This window comes from Natrix helvetica (genome assembly GCF_964273705.1).
Source record: "Natrix helvetica genome assembly, chromosome: 2".
In the NCBI taxonomy this organism is placed as follows: domain Eukaryota; kingdom Metazoa; phylum Chordata; class Lepidosauria; order Squamata; family Natricidae; genus Natrix; species Natrix helvetica.
Window position 1 is genome coordinate 83,969,875 of NC_138552.1, and position 26,034 is coordinate 83,995,908.

The following is a 26,034-nucleotide window of genomic DNA, read 5'->3' on the forward strand; positions in this document are numbered from 1 at the left end:
TTAACTGATTGATGAGAATTACATTGATCAAGTGCTGTGCCAGCAGAAACAAAGTCTTAGGTGCTGCAGATTGTCTCTCTCTATCCCTCTACCTACCTACCTACCTACCTACCCTCTCTCCCTCTACCTACCTACCTACTGTATTTCTCTCTCTCTATTTCTCTCTCCCTCTCTCTCCCCCTTTATCTACTTACCTACCTACTCTCTCTCTCTCCCTACCTACCTACTGTATTTCTCTCTCTTTCTCTCCCTCTCTATCCCTCTTATCTACCTACCTACTTTTTTTTAAATTTGCCTCTTCAAAACCTTGGTGCGTCTTATACTCTGGTGCGTCTTATACTCCGAAAAATACGGTAGTATATTAGGACCTGCATTTTTCTTAGTTACCATAGTAGTCAAAATAAATCTATCCTTGGTCTAATGCTAGAAAATTTACTGAAACCAGAGCAAAATTTCTGGGACACGTCAGAAAACTCTTGCTATAGTTCTTGCCCTGTATATTTATTAGCCTGTTTTTCTTTTCAATCAGCTCAAGGGAATGTACATCCTTCATCGTTCTGCCTCCTATTTTTCCCACAGCAATCCTCTGTTGCCACATTCCAAAAAATTGATTGTTACCAAAATGAATGAACAGTTAAACTCGTTTTATAAGGAACTTTTGTCTGTTTAAATCTTTCTTGGCAAAAAGCTTTTGCCAGGGTCATTAACCCTGGTAAACCCAAGATGTATTTCCTGCTTTTTGTACAGAGTTCCCACATTTTCATCCAAAATTATGATTTAGGGGAGTTGCAAATATTTGTATTTGCATGTCACAAAATGAGCGTTTTTAAATATATTAGCTACATCCCCTCAGATTTATTTTTCTGAATTCACATCAACAGGGCTCATTGTATTTAGAACCAAAGTACTTAATGTGATAAAGCTTTTAGGCCCTGATGTGCAATAAGAAGTCTGCAAGAGAACTTCCATGTAGAATAGCAAGTCCAAAATTTCTTGTACTGCAGAATAAGTGAATAGACTAAACAGAATAGTATTACAAGCAAACTGATAGAAATTCCTAACAATAGTTTCCTGATAATAGGAAATTGATGCTGGCTCACTCAATATCACATAAAGACGATTTCTCATAAGGAACAAAATAAGCAAACGGATATAATAAGTCAGGTGTCTTCTATATATTTGGGTTCTGAAAAGGGGGAATAAATGTACAATCAGAAGATTTCCCCAAGGAAAGTTTATTATAGTATTATTTTAAAAATGCATATTTTAAATAAATACTTAAGACAAACATTAGTTTGTAAGACTATCAGAAGTTATGTTCAGATGCTTGAATTCCAACATTATCCTCCTCCTCATTCCTAACCTTAAGTCTTAAAAAATCCAGTTATTCTACTTTTTTTGCTTTTGTTATCCATCAACTAATATCTAATACTTGGGATAAAAGTGAAAAACTAAAACCCAGCATCTTTCTATGTAACTTTTCCCTATGTTACTGGATTTTAGAGCTAAGACATATTCACATAGGTGACTGGTAAGTAATGTTACATCTTCATTTTCTATGACTATTTATTTTAGAATATCTTGCAAGATTTATTTCTCCCATTCTTTCCTTTCTCTTTCCATGTGCATCCAACTATGTTCTATAGCAGTGTTTCTCAACCTTGGCAACTTTAAGATGGGTGTACTTCAATTCCCAGAATTCCCCAGCCAGCTTGTTGAAGTCCACCCATCTTAAAACTGGTAAGGTTGAGAAACACTGTTCTATAGGATTCCCAAATCTCTAGAATAGATTTGGGGATTACACAGAGAATAATTCGTTGTTTCACTACTCTACTCCCTCTTTTCCATTGCAAAATGGACACTGTTGGATACAATCTACAAGGAGGCTGATCTGCATCAAACATTCAATTTATTTTTAAAATGTTTCTTAATTCCCAGGAGAAAAAAATGAAATATTCAAAGACATTTGATTTACTCAACTGTTTACCAAGGCACATCATCTGTAGGTTTCCTGAGGAATCATCTTCCAAAATCTAAACAAAATATGCCAACCTACACTTAGATGAGACATTTTATTGCTGTTTCTTTAACACTGTGACTATTCTTAAAAGACCTCAATTCATCTGTATTGTTTTGATCACTGATAATGCAAAATTATCCAAGTTAATAGAACTGTGCAAGAAGCCTATAGTCAGGATTAGCTAACACTAACATTAAAGGTTGAGGTTTGCAAAAAACACTTTTATGTCTTTAAGTATTCTATTCAAGTCAGTGCATCATGATTATAAAACCATGGAAAGGCTTCATCTTCACAGCTGGGGGTTCCTTTGTATCCATCTTCAAATTATTTTTCTGAAAGAGAAACGTATCATTTTTAAAACCTATTTTTAAATAGTTTTTTTTTTAAGCTAGATATATAGGTTGTGCACAGGGTAAAAATCTTATTTTAAAAGAAACCTCCATGGAAATCTGCAACCAAGTACAGAGAGATTATTTTCACAGACACTGCGATGGTTAGAATTTTAATTCTATGAAGGCCAATATAGCCATTATCTAAATGTGTATTTTAAATTCAGGGATAGGATTCTCCATTAATAAATCAGATCCCTTAAGAAGAATCTCACGCCAAAGCCCTAACTAAATATGATAAAATTCACTAGTCTAATGAAAATAAATGTCAGTTGGTCTTACCTGAACTGCATGTCTTGAAGAAGGCGTGGGAGCAGTCACACCTGGGTATTGTCACGGCCCGTCTGCCCGGAGACTGAGGTAAATCTTGAGGCCACTCCCTCTGCTCCTCCTCTGACTCTCCAGATTAACCAATGGTCCAATCAAGTCGAACCTTGAAGGAAGGGAACAGGGCAATCTCCCCACTCCCTCCCTGGTCCCTGACTGACCAGTAACTAACCGAACTCAGGCCCACCCTGCGTGGGAACGCATTACGGGCGGGAAGTGACTGCTCCCACACCATCCTTCAAGATATGCAGTTCAGGTAAGGCCAACTGACAGTCTCCAAAGTGGGGGCGTGAGGGGAGTCACATCTGGGACATACCAAAGCTAGGTGTCCCTGGGAGGGGCCATAGGTCTGAGTCCCCCCGCGGGTCTAAAACTCTCTGGAGAACTCTCCTCCCAAAGGATGCTTCCGCGGAGGCAGAGGCATCCAACCGGTAGTGTCTGATGAAGGGAGAGAGCAAAGCCTATGCTGCCACCCTGCAAATGTCCTCGATGGGAGCCTGGGTGGCCCAGGCCGTGGAGGTGGCTGCACTCCTTGTGGAGTGTGTGGTGATGCCTTCAGGCACCGGGGAGGCCTCGCGCCTCATAAGCCTTGGAGATGGCCAGTCTGATCCATCTACTGATGGTGGCTGGGGAGACCTTCACTCCCCTGATTAAAGGGTGGAAGAAAACGAAGAGGGACTCCAACCGCCTAAGGACAGACGTGCGCTTCAGATAGATGTGCAGTGCCCTCCTAACGTCGAGACAGTGCCAGGACCTCTCCCTTCCTCTTGAGGGAGCAGGACAGAAGTCCGGGAGAACAATCTCCTGAGCCCTATGAAACGGGGAATTAATCTTAGGCATAAAGGCTGGGTCGCGCCTGAGCACAACCCTGTTGATGTGGAAGGTGCAGAGATCCGCTCTAGCCGACAGGGCGTTGATCTCTGAAAACTTCCTGGCAGAGGTGATGGCTACAAGGAACACCACCTTAAGGGTAAGAAGCTGAAGGCTCACCTCTCTCAGGGGCTCGAACAGTGCTTCCCTGAGTGCCTGGAGCACTGTGGGTAGGTCCCAGGAGGGGAAACAGTGGATCACCAGGGGCCGGAGGTTGGTTGCTCACCTGAGGTACCGCTTTATTATAGGATGATGGGACAAAGGCTGGGTACCCACTCCCCCCAGGATGGTGGCAAGGCTGAGACCTGCCTTCTGAGAGTGCTGAGGGTCAGCCCTTTCTCCAGTCCTTCCTGGAGAAAGTCCAGTATCTGCGGGACTGTGGCCGATGCCGGTTCTACCTGTGCAGACTGGCACCAGGACGCAAAGGAGGCCCAGGTCGTGTCGTAGATACAAGTGGTGGATCTCCTCCTGGAGGCCTCAATGGTCCCGATGACCTTGGCGGAAATCTGGGCTCCCTTAATTGCTCCCGCTCAAGCGCCAGACGGTCAGTTGGAGCCAGTCTGGGTCTGGGTGTACCAGACTCTCCTGGAGTAGGATTACAAACCCCCTGAGGAATTTTCCAATGGGGAAAGGTTAACATCTCTATCAGGTCTGCGAACCAGGGACGCCGGGGCCAATAGGGAGCCACCAGGATGACCTCTGCCCTCTCTAGTACTAGCTTCCTCAGCACACCGGGAAGGAGGGGAAGGGGAGGGAAGGCGTAGAGAAGCCTTGTTGAAGAAAGAGGCTGCTGTGGCAGCCCTGATCGCCCACGATACCGCCTGGAACGTCCTGTGCATGACCAACTCCGCCTTTCTATCTTCCGCCTTCAGGCAGTTGGAGATATAAGGTATAATACTTTATGTACAGTCACAGACCAAAACACGACCACTACAAAAGAGACACAGAGAGCATGAGAGGAGGCTACGCTAAACAATTATTCTTAGCTGAAAGGAAAAAAAGTCTCGTACCAAGGAGAGCCAGCTAAATTAGCTCCTTCTGGGCCGAAGACTGAGGTTAATCTGGAGAGTCAGAGGAGGGGCAGAGGGAGTGGCCTCAACATTTACCTCAGGCAGATCGGCCGTGACAATACCCAGATGTGACTTCTCCCACGCCCCACTTCGGATATGGACTAGGGGCTACATGATAGCAGTGTTCCAATATTTAGGGAGCTGCCACAAAGGAGTTCAACCTATTGTCCAAAGCATCTAAAGGCAGGACAAGAAGCAATGGATGGAAACTGATCAAGGAGAGAAGCAACCTAGAACTTAGGAGAAATTTCCTGATAGTAGGAACAATCAGTGGAATGGCTTGCCTTCAGAAATTGTGGGTGCTCCAACATTGCAGGTTTCTAAGTAGAGATCAGACAGCCATTTGAATGGTATAGGGGAAGGGTGTCAAACTCAAGGCCCAGGGGCCGGATTTGGCACGTGAGATGCTTAGATCTGGTCTGCACCCCTTCTGAAAACAGCGAAGGACCAGCCCGCAGTGCCTCTGCCAGCAAAAATGGACCCCTTGCGAGCTCCATTTTCGCTGGCAGAAGGTTGCAGGAGGCTGTCACAGGTGAAAACGGAGCTCAGCAGCCCGTTTTAGCTGGCAGAGCAATCAAGCCAACACGAGTGATGTTGAGCTGACCATGCCCATCCTGGCCACATCCCCACTCCACACCCAAGATCAAACACAACCCTGATGCGGCCCTCAGTGAAATTGAGTTTGACACCCCCGGTATAAGGTCTCCTGCTTGAGCAGGGGGTTGGACTAGAAGTCCTCCAAGGTCCCTTCCAATTCTGCTATTCTGTGAAAAACTTCATTCCATGAATAAACTTTAAAAGGCAATGTTTAAAAACAACAACCCCTTTGGTATAAACTAGTTAGCATGAAACAATGACCTATTCTTAACTTAAACACTGTGATATAATATGCATGGATTTGGGCAATAGTATAAACCAGAAGCTACTTGGACACGATCAGTTACACATGCAGCTCCTCCACTCCGCTTTGAACATAGGCTATTTTGCACAACTATTCATTTCTCTGTGCATTGATTACTACACCATCATTTGTATTCTGCACAAGCAGATCACCCGCATTCCATAGCATCTCTTTCCACTTAAGAGGGTGCTCCAAGTCACACAGTAAAAAGTGTGGCTATTTCCCCAATACCCAAAATTTGGGTTGCATTTCCACCTACAGTTTGAGAGATGCGCTAACCTTTCTGTTTGTTAAATACATCTCCTCGGTCCTGCATGTCTCTCCGCTCTCTCGGCCACAGCGGAGAAAACGCCACTGAAGGGGAGAAGCTATTCCTTCTTTCAAGATGACTTGGGTGTGATGATTTCTTGGCAAGATCTGCATCAGACGCGTAAGGTTTTCCCAAAGGGCTAACCACGTCCTTCGTTTCCAGGTCAGCTGGACTGAGGTTAAACGCTGATCTGCACCTTGGCATTCGCTTTCCGGAATCCGGCAGGTGATCAAGTAGAGTCTTTTTCAGTGCTTCGTACCGACTGAGAATCGACTTGAAATCTAATGTGCACTCGTTTCCTGACAGATAATCGGTCGCAGATTTGCTGTCTCTAGAGTTTTCTTCCCCTGAGGCATCGAAGTCCAATTCATGGTAGCTATTAAGACTGATAGATCCTCCTTCTTCTGGGAGAGTTTCTTGGAGTATACCTAGCTGGATGTCGTCATGGCTATCCAAACCGGTACTTGCTTGATTGCTAATTGTTTGAGAAGCATCCCTCAACAAAGTTGTACATATTGTAGAATTCTGACCCACACTGTGTGACAAAGTGTCTGATCCAGTATGGTTGCCAGAGCCACCGCTCACCTCATGCCCACTTCTATTTAAAGCCTGGAAGACTGGTTCTGGGTTTTCCACTTGGTCTGGAGCAACAAGGGACAATTCTTTCTTGCAAATCATTTCATCCAGTGGCCTAAGAGCCTCTTGGTGGCTCAGCAATTCATCAGTAATCCCTTGCTGCAAACTATCCTGGGGCTCATCTAAAAAGGGAAATTCTGCTGCATCAGATATACAGGATGACATAAACAATGTCAAATTTGAACTTAAACGGCGTCTAGAATCAGGAACTGTATCCCGCAGTAACTGTTCCGTGGCTTCAGAATGATGCATTGCTTCACTTGAAGGTAGTTCAGTTTCAATAGCCTTTTTCCATGAGCTTCTAATGTCAGTAACTGAAAATGAGTGAAAAAAAGATTATGTACAATATTGTAATTTTCTTTCTAGAAATATAGTTCTTCATTCTACACACCACCTTTGAAACTGTACTAAGAGAAAACATTCCCTTGGGATATATACTGGAAAAACAGTCCAGTTGCCTTTTTGAGAAAAAAACCTTTGAGACAACTATGACCTGGATGACTAAGAATCTCCATAGGCATTTTCAGAAAAAGGTTTCTTTGTTAAATGCCAATCTCTGATTGATACAATACTTGTCAGTGGTGGGATCCTCCACTGTGGAGGATGATCACGCGATTTGCTCAGAAACTGTAAAGCTGTATCAATTCCAGGATGACTGAACGTACTGCAGTGTAATGTTAAGGGATACTCACTCAGATTTTCTGGAGTTCGTGGAATCTGTTTCCTTGTTAAGAAAGGATTTGAGAATAAGGTACTGATCAGATCCCCTACATCCTTCCCAGTGTTCTGGGGTGAATCAGATATTATTACATCTGCCACCTGCAAGAAAATATAACATACTTAAAAGAGACAAGCTGCAGCTACACTACTGAAACATGTTACCTGTAGAAAATGACCAGGCTGAGCCCAAGGGGGTGTCTGTGGAGGTGTCAGAGGTGTCGTAAGTCATGACCTAGTTACTTGCGGGATCGCATCCTGCCCCATACATCCCTGCGACCAATTCGCTCTCACAGAGAGGGACTCCTCCGGGTGCCGTCCACCAGGCAGTGTCAGAGGGCGGCACCCAGGAGTAGGGCCTTCTCTGTGATGGGCCCAGCCCTCTGGAATGACCTCCCCCCAGATATCAGGATAACGACCGATCTCCGCTCCTTCCGCACGAAACTGAAGACCCACCTGTTCCAACTAGCTGGCCTGGCTTAACTAGAACCTCTAACCTCCCTGGCAATTTTAATACTGTAAATGTAAATTTGGGGTTTTTAAATTGTTTTAACTGTCTTAATTTATGGCTATTTATTTTAACTTAGTGGCTTGTATCTGCATTTGTATTGTTAAACATTGATGTTACCTCCTCCATGCCACACTTGTATATTTGATTTGATTGTATGTCGCCCCGAGTCCCTTTGCGGAGAGGGGGCGACTGATAAGTCGAATAAATAAATAAATAAAATAAATAAATAAATGAGTCCTTTCGTGCCTGCAAGAGATCTAAGTCCAGCCCACCTTAAATGCCTCTTTTATCGCCTGTCCATTTCCCTTAATGGCCAGTTGGTCAGATTCTACAATAATCTGACCAACTTTGTGTTGTGGCCCAGCAGCAGCCGGCTGAGCTGTTGGTGGACTCTGACAGCTCAGACCACTATGGGACTGCTCTGGAGGATGAGGAAGACTCTGGAGGATGTTTGGAGTCAGAGCAGGAACTAGAGAGGCCTGTTGGCCACCAGGTGGCATCTGAGTCAAGGAGCAGTGAAGAGGAACAGAGGGAGGTTGTCCCTCATGTGCGTGTACATAGAGCTGAGAGGAGAAAGGAACAGCTGTGGAAAAGACGTCATAGAAGGAAGTAGGGACAGCTGGCTAAGGTTGTGGCCCCTCCCAAAGAGTTTATAGGTGGAGCGACGGGAGGGGAATCTTTGCAGGAAACAAGAGTCCATTTTACTAGCTGTTGAGAAAGCATTCCGTAAGTCTAATCTTGGTTTCTTGAAGATAGCTTTCTAGGCTCCTAGCCAAGGGGTGGCTTTATCTATGTAATTAGTCGTGGCACACGTCCAAGCCGGTGTCTGCATAATCATTGGAATCACGGGACAGAACACTCTGAGATCTTAAGCTTGCAATAAATCTTTATATTCATTTTGAATCTCTGCATTTCCTTGGCATTTGACACTAACCTGCCCTTTGCCCCCTTTATTGGCACCTACTATGCCTATCCTGAGTCTCCCTTAATTTCAGAACCCATTTGATTATTTATGGAGCGGCTAGATAATGCATAATTAAGCTAATGATATGAATACAGAAGGAAAATTAAACATTACAGTCAACAAAAATAAAATCAGTATAACTTAAAGAGACTACAGGCAATAAGCATTATGACACTACCAGATACTGCATGAAAAAGGATTTTCACTTGAAGCCTCAAATATGCTCGGGGCTGTTTTCAACCCTCTGAAAGAGGATGAGAGATGCCAGGGAAAGTATGTTTCTCCAGCAGATTATTCTGCAAGTAACCAGCACCGCATTCCACATAATATTCTAACATTTTAATAACATAAAGATGTTATCCTTATTGCATTCACTTGTCTAATAAAAACATTGGCTTTTTAATTTTTACTTATAGCCATTCAAATCTTTTCTGCTTTTTATGTAAAAGAGGATCCTCAAAGAACTTCAGATTATGTAAATACTAATGTATAATCTCTTTGAACATACTCCTTTACCTCTTCAGCCAGCTGTTCTTGGGCCTTCTTTAAAGGATCTCCTTTTTTAGCTGATGAAGGTGTTCTAACTGAATCAGCTTGTCTTTTCTTCCCACTTTCTATCCGTCTAGAACTTCTTCCTTTATTCTCTAAGATTTGAAACCGTGAATTATCAGACCTCTTGGGAGTTTCAACATTTGATGTCTGAGGGAGGGAAAAAAAAGTTGAGCTTGCAGGGGTAGACCAATATTTTATATTTGCAACAACTGCATTTTGATTTTTATCGCACATCTAGTATTCATGGGTCTCAAGAAAAGATGGGTCAACCATTAATATAAGATTCCATTAGGACCAATGAAAATGGTGAGTTACCTTTTCAGAATGTGTGGCAAGATTCAAGGTCCTAAAAATATAAGAAAGCCTTATTATTAGATGTACACTGTTAAAATCATGTACTTGTTCAGCTGCTGAAATCTGTATGCCCCGTATCTGTCCGTTACAATTTCTCTCAATTCATCCCGGTCATCAAAAGGCAACATTGTTATAGGGAGAGCTTGTGACAATTAGAGCAAAGCTTTTCTCTACTTGGGTATCAGCCTCCCATGCATGCAAGTTATGTGCATATATCAGGAATATAAGCATACAAAAAATGTGTTAGCAATTATCCCTGCACACAATATATCAAAACCATGTTGACAATAATAAGATAATTTATCAGTTAACTAGAAATAAAAATTTTCATCTCTTGGACCCAAGAGAAAAGATGAAGAAAATATATATAAAATCAATATCTAGTTTTAACACTTTGCAATATATTTTCAGAAGTACACTTTAAATTCTGTTTTTATCTTCTGATACAGATGCATCTAGCTATGTTTCCATTTAGAGAATCACATATAATCTAAATCTACATTCTGATTCTTTCTAAGGCCTGGCCCCATGTTATTTATACAATGTTAATATATGCTACTATTCTATACAAGGACGTATTAAAATATACCTTTCTGTGACTGTCTTTGTTGAATAATCTTCATTTCCCAGTGTCTTCCCAACTGTTACAAATTCATCTGCCTGAACGTTCTTTTTGGTCGAATCTAAATACATTTTTCAAAAGGGAATCAAGAATTGTGTTAATAATATCAGTATTTACTTTATCACTAGTTCTAAGGAAATATTGTTGTATTTACCAGTAGTCTTATCAGACCCAACCCCAGAGATGAGGCAGTGAAATCCAATCAAATCCTATTTCTTTATTTGCCTACACTAATAGACACAATCTTGCCAAACTAAAGCTATTATTTTCCAAGATACTAGATATATGGGGAGAGGTTCTAGGTTGTCCTTTCCTTGCACCTCTTCCCCCTCCGGTTCTAGACTACACAGCCTCTTGATCTGGGTCTCTTCCTGGGAACCCTCCGAGTTGACAAAATCCTCCCCTTCTGCTATTGCAGGTACATATTACTATCACAAATTCTCAACTTAGAACCACAATTGAGCCCAGGATTACAGTTGTAATTCATTAACAGTCATAAACTGAGATAACTCGTGACCAGGACTAATTTCCTGGTCTTTTTTGGGGTGGTCATTAAGCAAATGCCGCAGGTTGTTAAGGAAATATATTAATTTGACAGATTAATTATATACTATCTGAAGCAGTACTATCTTGTGTCTGTTTTAAATCACCTTCATTGGATAACTATCAGTCCTAGTGTTTTAAGAAATAAAAGTTTGTTTCCTTTGTTTACTTTACTTTTACCACGTTACTTTATACCCTCTAATCATCTACTAGTCAGTTATCATTTTTTCTAACTTAAGAATCCCCCAACTTTTGTCCTGATCAATTTGTCAATTGCCTTCTCCCAAATCTATATCTTTTTCCAGAAATGTACTTACTATTCCCTTGTTTAATAATCCCTAGTATGACATTCACTTTTCTCACAGATGCCATACTTTTATATAATGTATTCACTGAGCTATCAGTGTGACTAAGTAATTTATTATAGACAGGCTCAATCCCTTCAGTAGATGCGAGAAGTTAAGAGGAAGTGTTCCACTAAAAATCATTTCACACTTATTTAAATTGAAGTATGTTTGACACTTAACTGTTCATTGTTTCCAAGAAATCATTCTGGAGCTTTTTATGAACCCAAGTGGTTTGCTTTAATCTCCAAGCAAGATCACTAACAATGGAAAAAGAAACAGTCCCAACCCTTCTTTAAAAGGCTTCCATTTCTTTGTCCACGTGTTCCTTTTTGTTTTTCTTTTATATTATTACTAATTCATCAAATGGCAAGTACCGTATTTATCGGCGTATAACACACACTTCCCCCCCCGAAAAATAGGGGGCAAATGATGTATGTGTGTTATACGCCGATATAATGTTAAGAAGCCATGTTTTTACAGTATTAACAAGTACCGTATACACCAGGCATGTCCAAAGTCTGGTCCGCGGGCCATTTGCGGCCCAGGGGCGGTTTAATACGGCCCTTTAACAGCCCTCCCTGCTCTATGTAAATGCGGCCCGCCCACAGCAAGCAGACCTTTCAAATTTCTCTCCCATCACCTCCTTTTCGCGCGCGCACACACACTTCGCCTCCTTCAAGCTCCGTGCTCACTGGAGGAAAAGGGGAGGGGGGGGTATTTCCGAGTTCCGAAAGCAGAAGACCTTTCAAATTTCTCTCCCACCATCTCTTTTTCGCGCGCGCACACACACAGGAAAAGCAGACAAGCAGGAGAGAGAAGAAAGAAGGCAGGAAGGCAGAAGGAAGGGAAGGATGGAACTGGAAGGGAGGCAGGAAGGGAGGGAGGGGAGGAGGGAGTAAGGATAGACAAGCAAGGGGGAAAGAGGAAAGAAAGCAGGAGGGCAGAAGGGAGGTGGAAGGAAGGAAAGAAAAGCAGACATGCTGGAGGGAAAGAGGAAAGAAGGCAAGCAGGCAGGAAGGAGGCAGAAGGAAGGAGGGAAGGATGGAACTGGAAGGGAGGCAGGGAAGGAGGGAGGGAGAAAGGAAGGATAGGAGGATAGGGAAAGAGGAAAGAAGGCAGGCAGGCAGAAGGGAGGGAGGTGCAAGGAAGGAAGGAAGCATAGATAAGCAGGAGGGAAAGAAGGCAGGCAGGCAGGAGGAAAGAGGAAGGAGGGAACTGGAAGGGAGGCAGGAAGGAAGGGAAGGAGGAAGGGAGGGTGGAAGGAAGGATAGACAAGTAAGAGGGAAAGAGGAAAGAAAGCATCTGAATGTATTAAACACGAGTCTTCAGGGAAAAGATGCTTCAAAGTTCTTTATTTGAAATTTAAATTTTTTTCCTGAAATTTCCCCCTTAAAATGAAGGTGCGTGTTATACGCCGATAAATACGGTACTTTTAACCCACGACTGCTACATTTGATGGGAACCTTTGTCAGGGGTGTTTTGAAATTCCAAGTATGGAAAGTCAACAGGATCACCTGTGTCCCTATTGATACGCTTTTAAAAAAAATTCTAGGAAGTTGATGAAGCAGGATTATATGATCGCAGAGAACTTGATAGCTGGTCATGTTTATGAGAACATACATGTGTCTGAAATGTAGTCATGGGACTAACGGGAGAACAGTGTGACATTTTATGATGCCCAGAAATGCTTAATGAGTCATAAACCACCCCTTCCGTGGCTGTCATGACCACAAACTGTTGTTAAACGCTAGTTGTAAGTTGAGGATTACCTGTATTGCTCTTTAAATCAACATAGTGCTATGTCAGAAAGGCTGCATATATTTATATAGTAAAGATCATAGGGATAAGTTTGTAAAGAATCTTAGTATTTACCTGGAATTAATGCAGGATATTGACAGAAGACACTCCTTTTATAAGCTTCCTCAGTAGCCGGAGTAAAAGAAAGAGGAGACATAGCTGGTAATAAATCAAGTGCCTTTAAAAATAACAACAACAATATATTGAAATGTTTGCAATTCAAATATACATGCACAAATAAAATAAAGTACAAAGCCAGTCTATTCTAAGTTCAAACGATTGTCCTTTTAGTTTACAGATTTAAAAAAAATATGATTTTTTAAAATAAATGTATATGATATGGGGATATTGCGGATGAAACAGTGCCATCTGGTGAGGTCCAGAAGGCATCGATTCTCTTTGGCAGTGTTTGTCCTATGCAACAATATTCCCCTGAGATTGACCATTCATAAGGACCCAAAAACCTGTTTTCACCACCACCACTGGATGAGAGCATGGGATTAGTCCATCCACAAATGAAAGTTCATGAATGTAATATGAAATGGTCAACCTGTTATTTTGGTTTTAATATCTGCTGTGTTTTGTCTTTAGTTCCTTCACTGTTATGCTTTTAACCAATTTTAAACTGCCTTATACCAGATGACATGAGTTCTAAGATCTTTAATAACATAATTAATTCATTGTATACCATGAAATAAACAATTATGGTGTTAAAGATCATAGAACTGTGTTTACCTTAATAAACAATTCATACAGAGCAGAGACATGCCTACTGGGTCTTTTAAAATCTTTTTGCAGATTATACACTGCAAATATCCTCAAAATGAATATATTCCTTCTTGCTCAATACATTACCTACCAAGCATATACTTACAGGGTTTGGATCCTTAATTAAACGAAAAGGTGACTGGCCAAGATAATTTTTCCACTTCAAGTGCCATTCCAGTTGTTTTACAGCAATTGATTGAGTTACTGAAATATGATCATCACATTTTAATTTTTGCCTATTGGAAAATTATTAACAAGAATATTAGAACATTTTTAGCTGAATCAAAGATTTTACAAATGAAAATACATTTGTTTCATTATAAAAGCACAGCAGGTTGTATTTAGTATTAAGAAAGTGACATCATTTCTGCAATGGAATTTTCCAAAATCTGTAGGTGCTCCAAATCACTTCGAGAGTCTTGAGCAATGTTTCTCAACCTCAGTAACTTTAAAATCTGAGGATTTTAACTCCCATAGGTCTGGACTTCTGCCAGAACCCCACATACTGTGCCTTAAAATTCCTGAAATTGAAAAACACTACTGTACAGCAAAGCTAGTTACAATATTTAGTTACAATAGGGAGACAAAATATATGTATTCTGCTGATATACCGGCAGTATATGACATATCACACAAACCATTGGCTCTGAAAAGTTTTTTAAAAAAATTATTGTAATTATAACATTGCCACAGTCCATGTTTTACAGGAAAAACAAAACCACAGGATACGTATTGCACCTAATCATAAATTAATTAATAAATGCTGTAAAGATTCTAAATGGCAACCAGCAAAGCTTGTCCTTAAATATATTTAATAGTCCATTAAAGATCACAAGAATTTTTTCCCCTGACAGAAATTTGACAAGAGTATTTCTCACAAACCGGCAATTGAAGAGTGGGTTTATTAGAATTAACTGCACTTTAATAACACGAACCTGCAAATAGTTCTTGATGTATCTTCATATGGATGTTATGAATAACTTGCCATAATATACAAGTGAGAGAATTCCAAGGTTTTGTTCACATAATCAGACTAAAATGAGTAATATATCCAACTGGTTTTTCCTTTCTTCCAACATAACCTTAACCTTACAAAGACTGTTAAAGCATAAGACTTTCTCTAATGTTGAACCAGGCAGCTGATGCCCAATAAAGTAGGATCAATAAATTATGGGTAATTTGCTTGGATCAAATTTAGGTATTATTTATGTTAAGTAATCCTATATAGATTGAGTTAAAATACACAACAGATACATACTAAGGTGCATACTGCAGAAACCTAATGGTTTATCAAACCTAATTGTCACATCTTAAATGGATAAGTAATTTTATATTATTTCATAATATCTTCATTAAAAAGTTTGTTTGGAAGGCTATTGAATCCACAGAATGGCGATTCCTGAACTTACCTCAGTGACTTCAGCCCCAATAAAGTCTCATTCTGTAATCTGATGTTTCCTTCAAGATCCTGAAGGTCTACTTTGAATCCTTTCTTGTCAACATGCCGACGCTCATGCAACAATAACTCCAAGGCTTTGGTTAGTAATTGGATAATGGTTAACATGTTCAGTTTTCCCTCTTCGTACACATTCCCTACAGGAAACTTTTTTTAAAAAGAAAAAAAACTGGTTAGCATATACTGAATTAAGAGCACAATTATGGGTGCAATGTTTTGCACAGGGGACAGTTGCACACACTATTCTCACAAATTATTATTATATTATTCTCACAAATGGGCCCATGATTTTTTAAAACTTGTGTTTGGTATATCAAGCCCTTCTGCTGGAACATGAGTAAAATTCCAGAATGACAAGGAAGTACTGGTTAGACAAATAAATGCTTTATTTGGTATTTTGCCTCATATTAACTTAAGTTTCGCTTTGTCTACTTCTCAAAAACCATTGCTTTTGTAATGCTTGTTTGAATAGTTTTAGTTTTAAGGTAAAAGTAAGCAAATCTGGTGATTGCTGTCATTCTTAGATATTTAATTCTTCTTATATTTGCACTGAAACCATATGGTTACAGGGAGCCAGGAATCCTATCTTTTAAACTGTATCTAATGAAAAGGCCTATTGGAAGCTAAATAAAATGTACTTTACACATTTTCCCATTAAGAGACTTTTTAAAAACCAAATTTAACCATCCTGTTTTTATGCTAGTTTTAGTTGTCATAAGGAATTGGTCTCTGGATTTAAACTTTTGTCCTTAAAAATTCCCTTTTGTGCCCAAATAGTTTCAAAGAACATATATTTCGGTTATAGAAACAGATGAAATGTTCCTAAATGTTTTAATTTTACAGGAATAAAAATGGATTAGTTGCAATTACCAACAATGTGCTTTAAATGCTATCTGTATTCAAGTTTTTATTTTTATTATAATCTAACATCTGAAATTAATCTCCCTAATTTTTAACCAGTCATAACAACATCCAATCAATTTTAATGAATTAATCTAGTGATAGCAAGAAGCAGAACAATATTCTATAAATATTGACTATCTGAACAGAAGCACAGATACCAAGAAACTTACTTTATACATTTCTTTTTCTACCTTTTGAAGCAGAGGCCGTGGAATGCTAACAGAAACACTTGTGCCATCTAATGTGTACTGATCAACCTGACCTTTTACTACTGAATCCACTACTTCTCTTTCTTTTTGCAAAAATGTTAGCGTTTCCATTACTGTTGCCCATAAATAGCGGACCTTTGGAGGGGAAAAGAAAGATTTTTCAGCAAACAGAAAAAAATGTGCAATCAAATAAACATTAGATGGAGATTATTGAAAACCTGTTGACAGATACTCACTTTTTCAATTCGTTCTGTGATATTACTCTGGCCAGAATCAACTTTTTTCCCCATTCTACCCAGTGAGGAAAAAAAAGGTTATTAAAGATAACTAATATTGTAACTGTTCTTATTTTTCTGATAATAGAATAGCAACAGCAAATATATAAATAGAGTCACACAATGTTCCAAGGGAAGTTCATGTTAAATTTTTTAGAAAGACTACAAGAGATGAGATTCTAAGAGTTCAAAGGGGGGAACCTTTAAGATATAAGGACAAAGAAATAACCATTCTGAAACAGATACCAAAAAGAATAAGAGATAAGAGGAAGAAATTTTTCTTTCTAACTAAAAAATTATATGAAAAAAATATCTGGTTCAGGTGGTTAATTCCAGAAGGCTTGTTGATTTTCTGGGAGGGGGTAGAGTGAGAATTAATACAGTAGTGGAGGCAGAAGCCTTCATGGAAAAACACAAGAACCTCCTAGACGAAACAAGAGACACTGCACAAGACATGAAGGGGGGAGGAGCCATGGCTCAGCCAACAGACAGGGGAGAAGAGACAGCAATGAGACTTAGGTCACAGAAATGATTTAAAAACACATTGCAATTGTTAATACAATGAAATGGTTAGAAGTGATATAAAGTATGGTTGAAGATGTTAAAGAATTTGAAGTAAACCTAAACTGCTAATATGTATGTAATAATGATATTTTGATATATATAAAATAAGAGAGAGATGTAAGACCCCGGGGAAGTACCACCTTCCGTATGATGTAGCTGTCAAAATTTTTCTCCACATTTATGTACCCTTTTCCCCAAAATACTTGAAAAAAACCAATAAAACTTTATATATATATATATATATGTGTGTGTGTGTGTGTGTGTGTGTGTGTGTGTGTGTGTGTTGTATTTGTGCTGATAAAATAAAGGGAGACTAGTATAGATCCATTTCGAGCTATTTAGCTCTCATCAGCTAGCCATACCCTTACTGGGATTCGAATCTGGGCTGTATTATACACTAGGCAAGAGTTTTAGCCACTTGTAGCCGGTTGTAACACAAACACATACTTATTTCCCTGGCTCAGCTGATAAAGGAGGAGAAGCCTGTGGCATAGTGGCTAAAACTCTTGCCTAGTGTATAATACAGCCCAGGTTCGAATCCCAGTAAGGGTATGGCTAGCTGATGAGAGCTAAATAGCTCGAAATGGATCTATACTAGTCTCCCTTTATTTTATCAGCACAAATACAACACAAATATAAAAAGGCAACATTAAAAATAAAAATATGGGTTTCTGCCTGGATGGTTTTCTGTGATGAGCCGAAAGGACAGAAAGAGGGAGGAGTGAGCTCCCTCCCATATTAGGTCATACCAGGGGTTGTAACACAAACACACACACACACACACACACACACACACACATATATATATATATATATATATAGAGAGAGAGAGAGAGAGAGAGAGAGAGAATCACATTGAATACCTCTGTTGCCCATACTTTCTAATCTACTCTGTTATATTTATCTTATAGGAATTGCATTCCCAATATGTTATTATTAAGCTTTGGTGGTGCAGTGGTTAAATGCAGCTATTGTAGGCAAACTCTGCCCACAGTCTGGAGTTCAATCCTGACAGGGCTTAAGGTTGACTCAGTCTTCCATTCTTCTGAGTTCGGTAAAAGAGGATCCAGATAGTTGGGGACAATATGCAAATAATACTGACATTGTAACCCGCCCAGACAGTGATGTAAAGCACTATGTATGTAAGGCGGTATATAAGTCTAAATGCTATTGTTGTTTAAGAAAACAGGAAAACAACACAAATGTAAATAAGCATTTCTAATAAAATATTACTTGCTTTTGCAATCGTTTGTCCAGATCCACATTTCCATGTCTTAAATCTCTGATTTGCTTAGTAAAACGCCTGTGAACAGAAAAAAAAGCCACAGTTAAGTTCTGTAGATGAAAAAAATAACCGTACGAAATATTATCAATTAATAACTATTGACATCAATTCAAATTATCAATTGAATTTCTCATTGTCAAGTACCTTTTCAATATCAGCAAGTAAATGAATAATCTAAAATGCACTTTTACCTATCAAACTATCCTGCTTTGTAACATTCAATATCTTGCCTACAACTTTATAATCTACACGCCACATTTGTAGCTACCTTACTTACAGTGCTTTTTTCTGAAGTTCTTGAATCATCAAATCTTCCTTCTGTAGACACTGTGAAAATCTGTTAAGTGACACTTGATATTTTGCAACAGCCATCTTCAAGTCTGGGGATCTTGAGATCACCACTTCTGGGTAGGGTATGCCAGCACCTACACAAAATGATTCCAAAATCTACATTGGGAAATATGAACTCAACCACCACCAAAAGGCAGCAGTATTTTAAGACATCCGAGCCTCTCAATCAAGCAAGAGGTTGAAAAGCGGGGTAGAAGAATGACTATGGTGAAAGCGTGATATCAGGAAACCCACATCTATCTATGTGGTGTAATAATTTCAGAATGTATCCAGGACTACTTCAATGAACAAAGTTTATTTCCGATTTTTAAAACCCTTTGATATTTTGTCCCACTTCTGAACATCCTGAAATGAATCCATGAGAATAGCCAGCTGTACAGGATGATTCCATAGATGATACAAAGCTAAAGCTGACAAATTACATTATATCAAAGTCCACTTCACCTTCCACTATACGATTTTGCTCCAGAAGTAGTTAATCTTTAAATCTGATGCCATAAAAGCAAACACACAAGCAGGCACTAGGTACAACTGTAGTTAGTCACATTAATTTGAATAACTCATTAGAAAACCATATATTCATTTTTTGCTTTTGAATAATTTAATATTACAGGTATTTGTTCTTTCACTAGATTTTGTCATATAACCCTATCCATTATTTTTTTTCAAAAATATTACTGCTATAATCAGGTTCATCTTTAAGGTTCCTTTAATATTTGAAAATTATGAACTGTGTTAAGTGTGCCAAGATAACTGAGATCATATACTTCATCACTTTTTTTTTGCTTTCTTTAAACTAACTGTTCAGGCTGCAATTAAATTAAATATATTACACTTAGCAAGAGTTCTGCAAATAGGATCATCATTATTGCCTGGAATATGCAAATGGCTTGGTCCTTGGACTATACCACTTGTATGCAAGCTTTCTCTATGTGCCAATCCCAGGGTTGCATATTGATTTATCTAGGAATTCAGAGAAATGAAGTGTCAGAAGGGACACCTGAAGCACCATCAACGAAAGGACTTATAGCTAGTCTGACCGAATATAGGCAAAACCTGACATCTGGGACTATCTTGTAGTGATAAACATAGGAAAACACTAATATCTTTTCACTCTTATTGCATTTTATTTATCAAACATCTCCCTCATAGAGAGACTCTGGGTGGTAAAAGTGAGAATTTAAAACCAAAAACAATGTCTAAAATTTAGAGAACAGGCAAATATAGTTAAAATTCAACATAAAAAGTTAATTATAAGGTAGGGGGGAGGGCCTCCAGGGCTCTAACCAGACTCCTGATCTTGTGTTCCTCTGTGAGCCCCAAGCAAGGGGGCAAAGCCAGGTCCTTCGACATTTCAAAAAGTCCAGAAGAATGGAGTGCCAGCCTCGCCTCTGGGCCTAGGGAGAGAATTTAACAAATGGCAGGAAGGGTTCTCTTCTTGAACCCTGCCAGTTGAAATTCTTCAACTGGTGGGGTTCAAAACATGCCTACTTGACTGGATGGGACAGACTGATGTAATGGCGAAAATAGTTCTATAAGTACACTGGACCTATGTAACGTAGAGCTTTAAAGGTTATAAACAAAACTTTAAATTGGATTTAAATTGGATGGTAATTTATTAGTGTTTTAATTATTTTAATTAATACATTTAATTATACTTTTATTGATATTTATTGGTATTTTGTTCAATATATTTTTATTGATTTTTTTGCCTATAAAGTGATCAGGTTGTTCTCTATTTGTATTGTTTATTACACTGTGAACCACCCAGAGTGAGTTTGGAATTGAGTCTGGCTAATTTGAATTAAATACATAGAAAATGAAAATGCTGAGAAGGAACTTTTTCATTACTGCTGATGATCCCCAACATCTTGTATTTGCAACAGAATGCTGGATGGATTCCATCAAACACTCTTCGCTTGCAATGATCTTTCACAGTTTATTTAAAATCTTTTGAAGTCAGTGGCTTTATGTGAGGAAGTTCCTCACTAGCATGGATTTCCCATTTTAAAAAAAGTAAATTCCAAAATTTTGTTTCCCCGCAAAAGAGCATAGCAAATCATGATTGCTTACCTAGAGAGTCTACTTTAATATGATGCATTATAACATATCTTGCAAAGTGGAACATTAGATGAATGAATTTGGGTCCACCAGGAGAAAGAAATAGTGATGCAACAACTGAAGGGAAACTGTTTCCACATTCATCCTAGGGATTTAAAAATGCACAAGTGAAGTGTAATTGATAGTATCAACTTCCGTTAAGTTCAAAAGAAGTTAGAGAAGTTCTCTTTAAGCAATAGAGATTGTATTTAACAGAACACAAATGGGTCTCAATAAGAGTATAAAAAGATATGAAGATTGATCCTGGATGGCAAGTAGCAGTTTTATTGATCAACTATCTTCAGGTCTGGGGAGAGAAGACTTTTAAAGAGAAAAAAGGAAGAGGAGACCCTTCCATACTTCACACTCTTATGTTCTTGCAAGTCATTTCTCTCCTTTCAATGTTACTTCTCTTTCCATTTGAGTTACTTTTTTCTGGTTAATATTTGTATAATACTAAACTTGAAAAAGTTTTGGCAACAAGAAGAAATTAATATTCTGTAGCTATGGCTTTCAGAATCCTTGATGCCATTCGTTCTAATAGGAGCTTTAGTCCAAAATGTCTAGAAGATATCAGGTTGCTTAAGAAATGACCGTAATAGCAGCAAGAAATCTCTCATCAAGCAGCATCCATGACAAATTTTAGAGATCATATTTCAAAGACAACTTCATGCAAATATATATATTGAAACATAGAAGGCAAATATATGGACACCTTTCATTCTTACCAATACTTACTGATATCCTTTTTAGCCATTCATAGCATTGCTTCCTGAATTCAGAGTCTGCCTTTTTGTCTGTGGGAGGATAGCAAAATCTTTCCATTCCAAAGGAAAGGAAAGAGAATAATTTCAACAAACGTGCAAGGAGCCAGACATAGTTTTAAGGTTGCTGAGCAACTCAAAATATTTCTGACAAAGTTGAAGTACATTTGTGTTTGTGTTGTTGCATATTGACTTAGTTTTTACTGTAGAACCTTCATATCAACAAGAAAAATACTTATGCATCATTGTGCTGTAGTTCTAAAATAATTCTAATAAGTATGGATCATTGACACAGAATTTCTCTTGAATAAATGCTTCCAGCAAGCAAGACTTCCTGCATCAGAGTGGAGCTCCTCCGCCTGATCATAGTTCTTTGCTTTTTTGGAGCAGCAAAAGGGATCTTCCATACTTCCAGTTCCACTTCAATACAAGTTATAGAATAGGGTGGCACTGTAAATATTAACCTTCTGGGGCAAGGAGGAGGCATCATGGTATAAGACCGTGATGATGAACCTATGGCATGCGTGCCAGAGGTGGCACACAGAGCCCTCTCTATGGGCACACACGCCATTCCAGCTGCTCTTCTGGTTTCCAGCACGCATGGTCGATGTGCACCGGAGCACTGGAAACCTGAAGACCAGCTGGCCGGTGCGCATGCACACGCCAGCCACCTGGTCTTCTGGTTTCTGGTCCTCCGGCACATGTGCACGTTCCAGTTTGGGAACTTGGTTCCAAAAAGGTTCACCATCACTGGTCTAAAGGAATGACAACAATATTTTGATGAGCCATCAGAGAATCATTCTAACAACCTCCTTCAGTGAGGAGAGTAGTACAGCAAGATTGCTCAAGTCTTAATAATCATAATTTAGTTTGTTATGGACTTGGTAAGTAACTTTAAGATTAAGAAACATATTTTATTAAATATTACACTCACCTAAAAACCTCATTACAATGTGACTGGTCCAGCTTTGAAAACAAGAACCATGCAACAATGTGAAATGCATCTTTGTTTGGTTTATCAAACAAGTTCCTTTAAAAAAAAGTTAAAAAACAATTACTCATATACAATTGTAGGATAATTAACTGAACCAACTTCCTTTTTCCCTAGCAGTGTTCCTGCTATACTATCATCACATGTAGAAACTCAGTATGCTGCATTCACAATTCTACACAGTCTTTACAAAAATTGGTTTCTTTTGAAGAGCATGACTGCATGTTACTATGAATCACAGATTAATATAAATGAGCACAAGCTTAAATGCTCTGCCAAATGCCACTTGTTCCTGAATTAGTTTTCTATAACCTCTCTAGAGCAGTAAACTTACAGTCTAAAAATTGTTCATATTTTCCAGATCTGACTAAAATTGTAGTTCAATCATGCACAGTGACATCTAAGTTATTTCATAATTACAATACAATGCAGCAGGGGTGAAATCCAGCAGGTTGTGGCAGGTTCTGGAGAACCAGTAGCGGAATTTTGAGTAGTTCAGAGAATCAGCAAATGTCACCTCTGGCAGGCCCCAGAGTGGGGAGGGAATGGAGATTTTGCAGTATCCTTCCCCTGCCACGCCCACCAAGCCATAACCACAGAACCGGTGGTAAAAAAATTGAATTTCACCACTGCAATGCAGGAAGAAACATCTATTTAATTCTGAATAGGAAAATTGTACATGATACTCCTATATCAACAAGGTTTGGCTATTATTAATTCCCAAATATCATCTTTAAGCAAATATTCATTCTCAGATTTGTAGTTTAAAATAACTTCTACATCACCAACATTACAAAATCATGATTTGTTTTAAATGTGGAAAAGATATCACCCAATATAAGTAACAGCAGGGATGGTTTTGATCAAGGGTCCGCAATGTGGTCAATATCAATCCCCAAGAGTCAATGGTAAAATCCAAGTGTGGTAAAATAGGATTAACAAATTGTCAATAAGTGATGGAAAGTCAATCTTTCCAGGCCTCCATACAGGCTCCACACCAGTCCCTCATTCTGAAGATGACCAAGCTGGTGGCAAGATATTACCCAGGATTGAATGGTCAGCTTCCAGCTAATGGAACCTTAAGTTTTATTTATTTATCTAATTTATATAGTCATCCATCTCACAAGCGACTCTAGGCAGCATACAAGACTAAAACAATACGTATCAGAAATAATTATCAATATTTTAAAAAGCTTTTAAACAAAATTAATGGGCTAAGGGATGTTAATAGTAATGGACCCACTTCATCAGTTCACCTGTCCCCAGAGGTCTCCAGGCCTGCTGGAAAAACTAGGTCTTAAGGGATCTTTGGAAGTCTAGAAATGATAAAGCCATCCTCATTTTGGGTTAAGAGAAGCTTCCACAACACAGGGGGAAATAACAGAAAAGGCCTGCTACCGAGATCCTGCCAAATACAGCAGAATAACAACTCCTTAAACAGGACCTATAATATACCCATACTGTTCAAACGAGTGGGACAGACGGATGAAATCAAGAAAAGGTGGTCCCTCAATTAATCCAGTCTCATACCATGTTGTTTTAATCCTTGTATTATTAAATACTTATTAAATTATTCTCACATAAACAATGTTTGGAGGTTTATATTGATGATCAATTGTTTAGTGACTGTTCAGTGTTACAACAGCACTGAAAAAAGTGACTTATGACCATTTTTCACTCTTACGACTGTTGCAGCATCCCCATTGTCAAGTAATCAAAATTCATACATTTGGCAACGGACTCATTACAGTGTCCCGGAGTCAAGTGATTACCATTTGCAACCTTTTGACAAGCAAAGTCAGTGGGGCAGCCAGATTCATCTTAACAAACGTATTACTAGCTTAACAACCACAGCGACTGAAAGAATGGGATAAAACTCATTTAACAGTTGTCTTGCTTAGCAACAGAAATCTTGGGTTCAATTGCAGTCATAAGTCCACGACCACCTGGAATACATTAATGGAGCAGATTGCTTCACACAACTGGCCCAATCCAAATTCCTAACACACAAAACTTGACAGCATCATAGGCATAGCGAAACTTTGTTTAATAATAGCAAAACTTAGGACAGTAATATTATTATATTAATATAACATGGGGTTTTACGTTGTGGATTTTTAATGTTGTAAACCATCTGGAGTCAGCTGCGAGTTAGCAGGCCCTTTGAATTTATATGCATAATTATTATAATACATATAAACTAATACATATTATAACTAACATAATACATATAGCTATATAATACATAACTAATATGTATTATAGTTAAACACTGCAGCCTGTGCCCTTTGCTTATTTTATTTATTAGTTATACGTACCAGTATAACTAATACATATTATAATATATATTATAACATGTATTAGTTATATGTATAACTAATAAATAAAATAACCGAAGGGAACAGGCTGCAGCACTTTACCAGTTCCTGGGCAAAGTCTTCCCACTTCTTTGGGAGCTTAGAAACAAAACATACAGATGCTGAAAAGGAAATCAAAGAGCGTCCCGTCCCCTCTCCACTTACACGCCTAGCCGGAGGTGAGTCGAGAGTTTCCCGGCAGCGGCGTTTACCGCGGGATCAAAGCCCAGAGCCAAGAGGTAGAGCCAGAAGTGCTCCTTCTCCCAAGCAGGAGGCGAGAACGGGTTGCTCATCTCTCCGGCGCCGCCAGACCTCACAACACCCACGGAAGGACGACTCAGCGAGCCACGGAAGGAGCACCAGGCGCTCGCCTCCCGGTCAGCCATGTAAATGAAGCTCTCTCCCTCCACCTTACCCCCGGCTTCTTTCGGGTAACGGCCGCCTTCACATTCTCCCCGGAGTGAGTTCCGTTAACGGCACAGCCCTCAAAGCCGCCATTTTGCTTAACCCGCCAAATTGTAAATCGAAAGCGGGCGGGGTTTTATGAATTACAGGGGGAAATATTACCGAATCAAAATCCTCGGGACCCAAGACCCTGCTACGTCATCGGCGGCTTCTCGGCCAATCCGAACTAAAGGAAGAATTTCCCATGATGCACCATGGAGGAGTCCCGCACGAAGGCGGAAACAGACAGAAAGCTATAAAAAGGATGGAGTCGAATTAGGAGGTGGAGCTGCGATCATAATTGAAAGAATGTTTATCTTTAAAAAGATAATACTATAAGTTTCTCTTTTCTAGGAGGCTTGCTTTCCCAAGCCATAGCTCGAGCAATATTTTTCTATTATTTTCCTATAGAGAAAAGGTCTGGCAGCATCTTTTCCTGCCAACAAAAGTTTTTAAAAAGTTTGTATTTCTTAATAAAATATGCTAGATGCTACCAGATGCCTAATTTACTTATTTTTATTTTTTGCACCTATAAACTAATGAATCTCCTCTTATAATTTTCTTGTACGGGTTTCACTATTGTTGGCTTGTTACACCTCATCAAATTATTAATCGCTAAGGGCAATAAATATAGTCA

General features: G+C 39.2%; 1 protein-coding gene across 1 annotated transcript; it reads right to left on the minus strand.

Annotated features, from left to right (window-relative positions):
• Positions 1-1,219: 1,219 nt before the first annotated feature.
• HAUS6 (HAUS augmin like complex subunit 6) lies at positions 1,220-25,481 on the minus strand. The gene is made up of 17 exons (XM_081944503.1): positions 25,119-25,481; positions 22,540-22,635; positions 21,580-21,658; positions 20,815-20,947; positions 18,668-18,815; positions 18,343-18,408; positions 16,503-16,557; positions 16,228-16,401; positions 15,108-15,301; positions 13,805-13,934; positions 13,006-13,108; positions 10,211-10,304; positions 9,583-9,613; positions 9,232-9,414; positions 7,216-7,342; positions 5,857-6,837; positions 1,220-2,352 (listed from the first exon to the last, which is right to left on the minus strand). The coding sequence occupies exons 1-17, from the start codon at positions 25,337-25,339 to the stop codon at positions 2,345-2,347; spliced, it is 2,823 nt and encodes a 940-aa protein (XP_081800629.1). The 5' UTR covers positions 25,340-25,481; the 3' UTR covers positions 1,220-2,344.
• Between the last annotated feature and the right edge of the window lie 553 nt (positions 25,482-26,034).

Excerpts from the sequence above, each read along its gene's own strand:
- HAUS6 (XM_081944503.1), bottom strand. The coding sequence starts at position 25,339 with ATGGCTGACCGGGAGGCGAGCGCCTGGTGCTCCTTCCGTGGCTCGCTG. Across the intron at positions 16,402-16,502 it reads TCACAGAACGAATTGAAAAA|GTCCGCTATTTATGGGCAAC; the intron begins GTGAGTATCTGT and ends TCCCCTCCAAAG. Across the intron at positions 6,838-7,215 it reads ACGAACTCCAGAAAATCTGA|TTACTGACATTAGAAGCTCA; the intron begins GTGAGTATCCCT and ends ACTCATTTTCAG.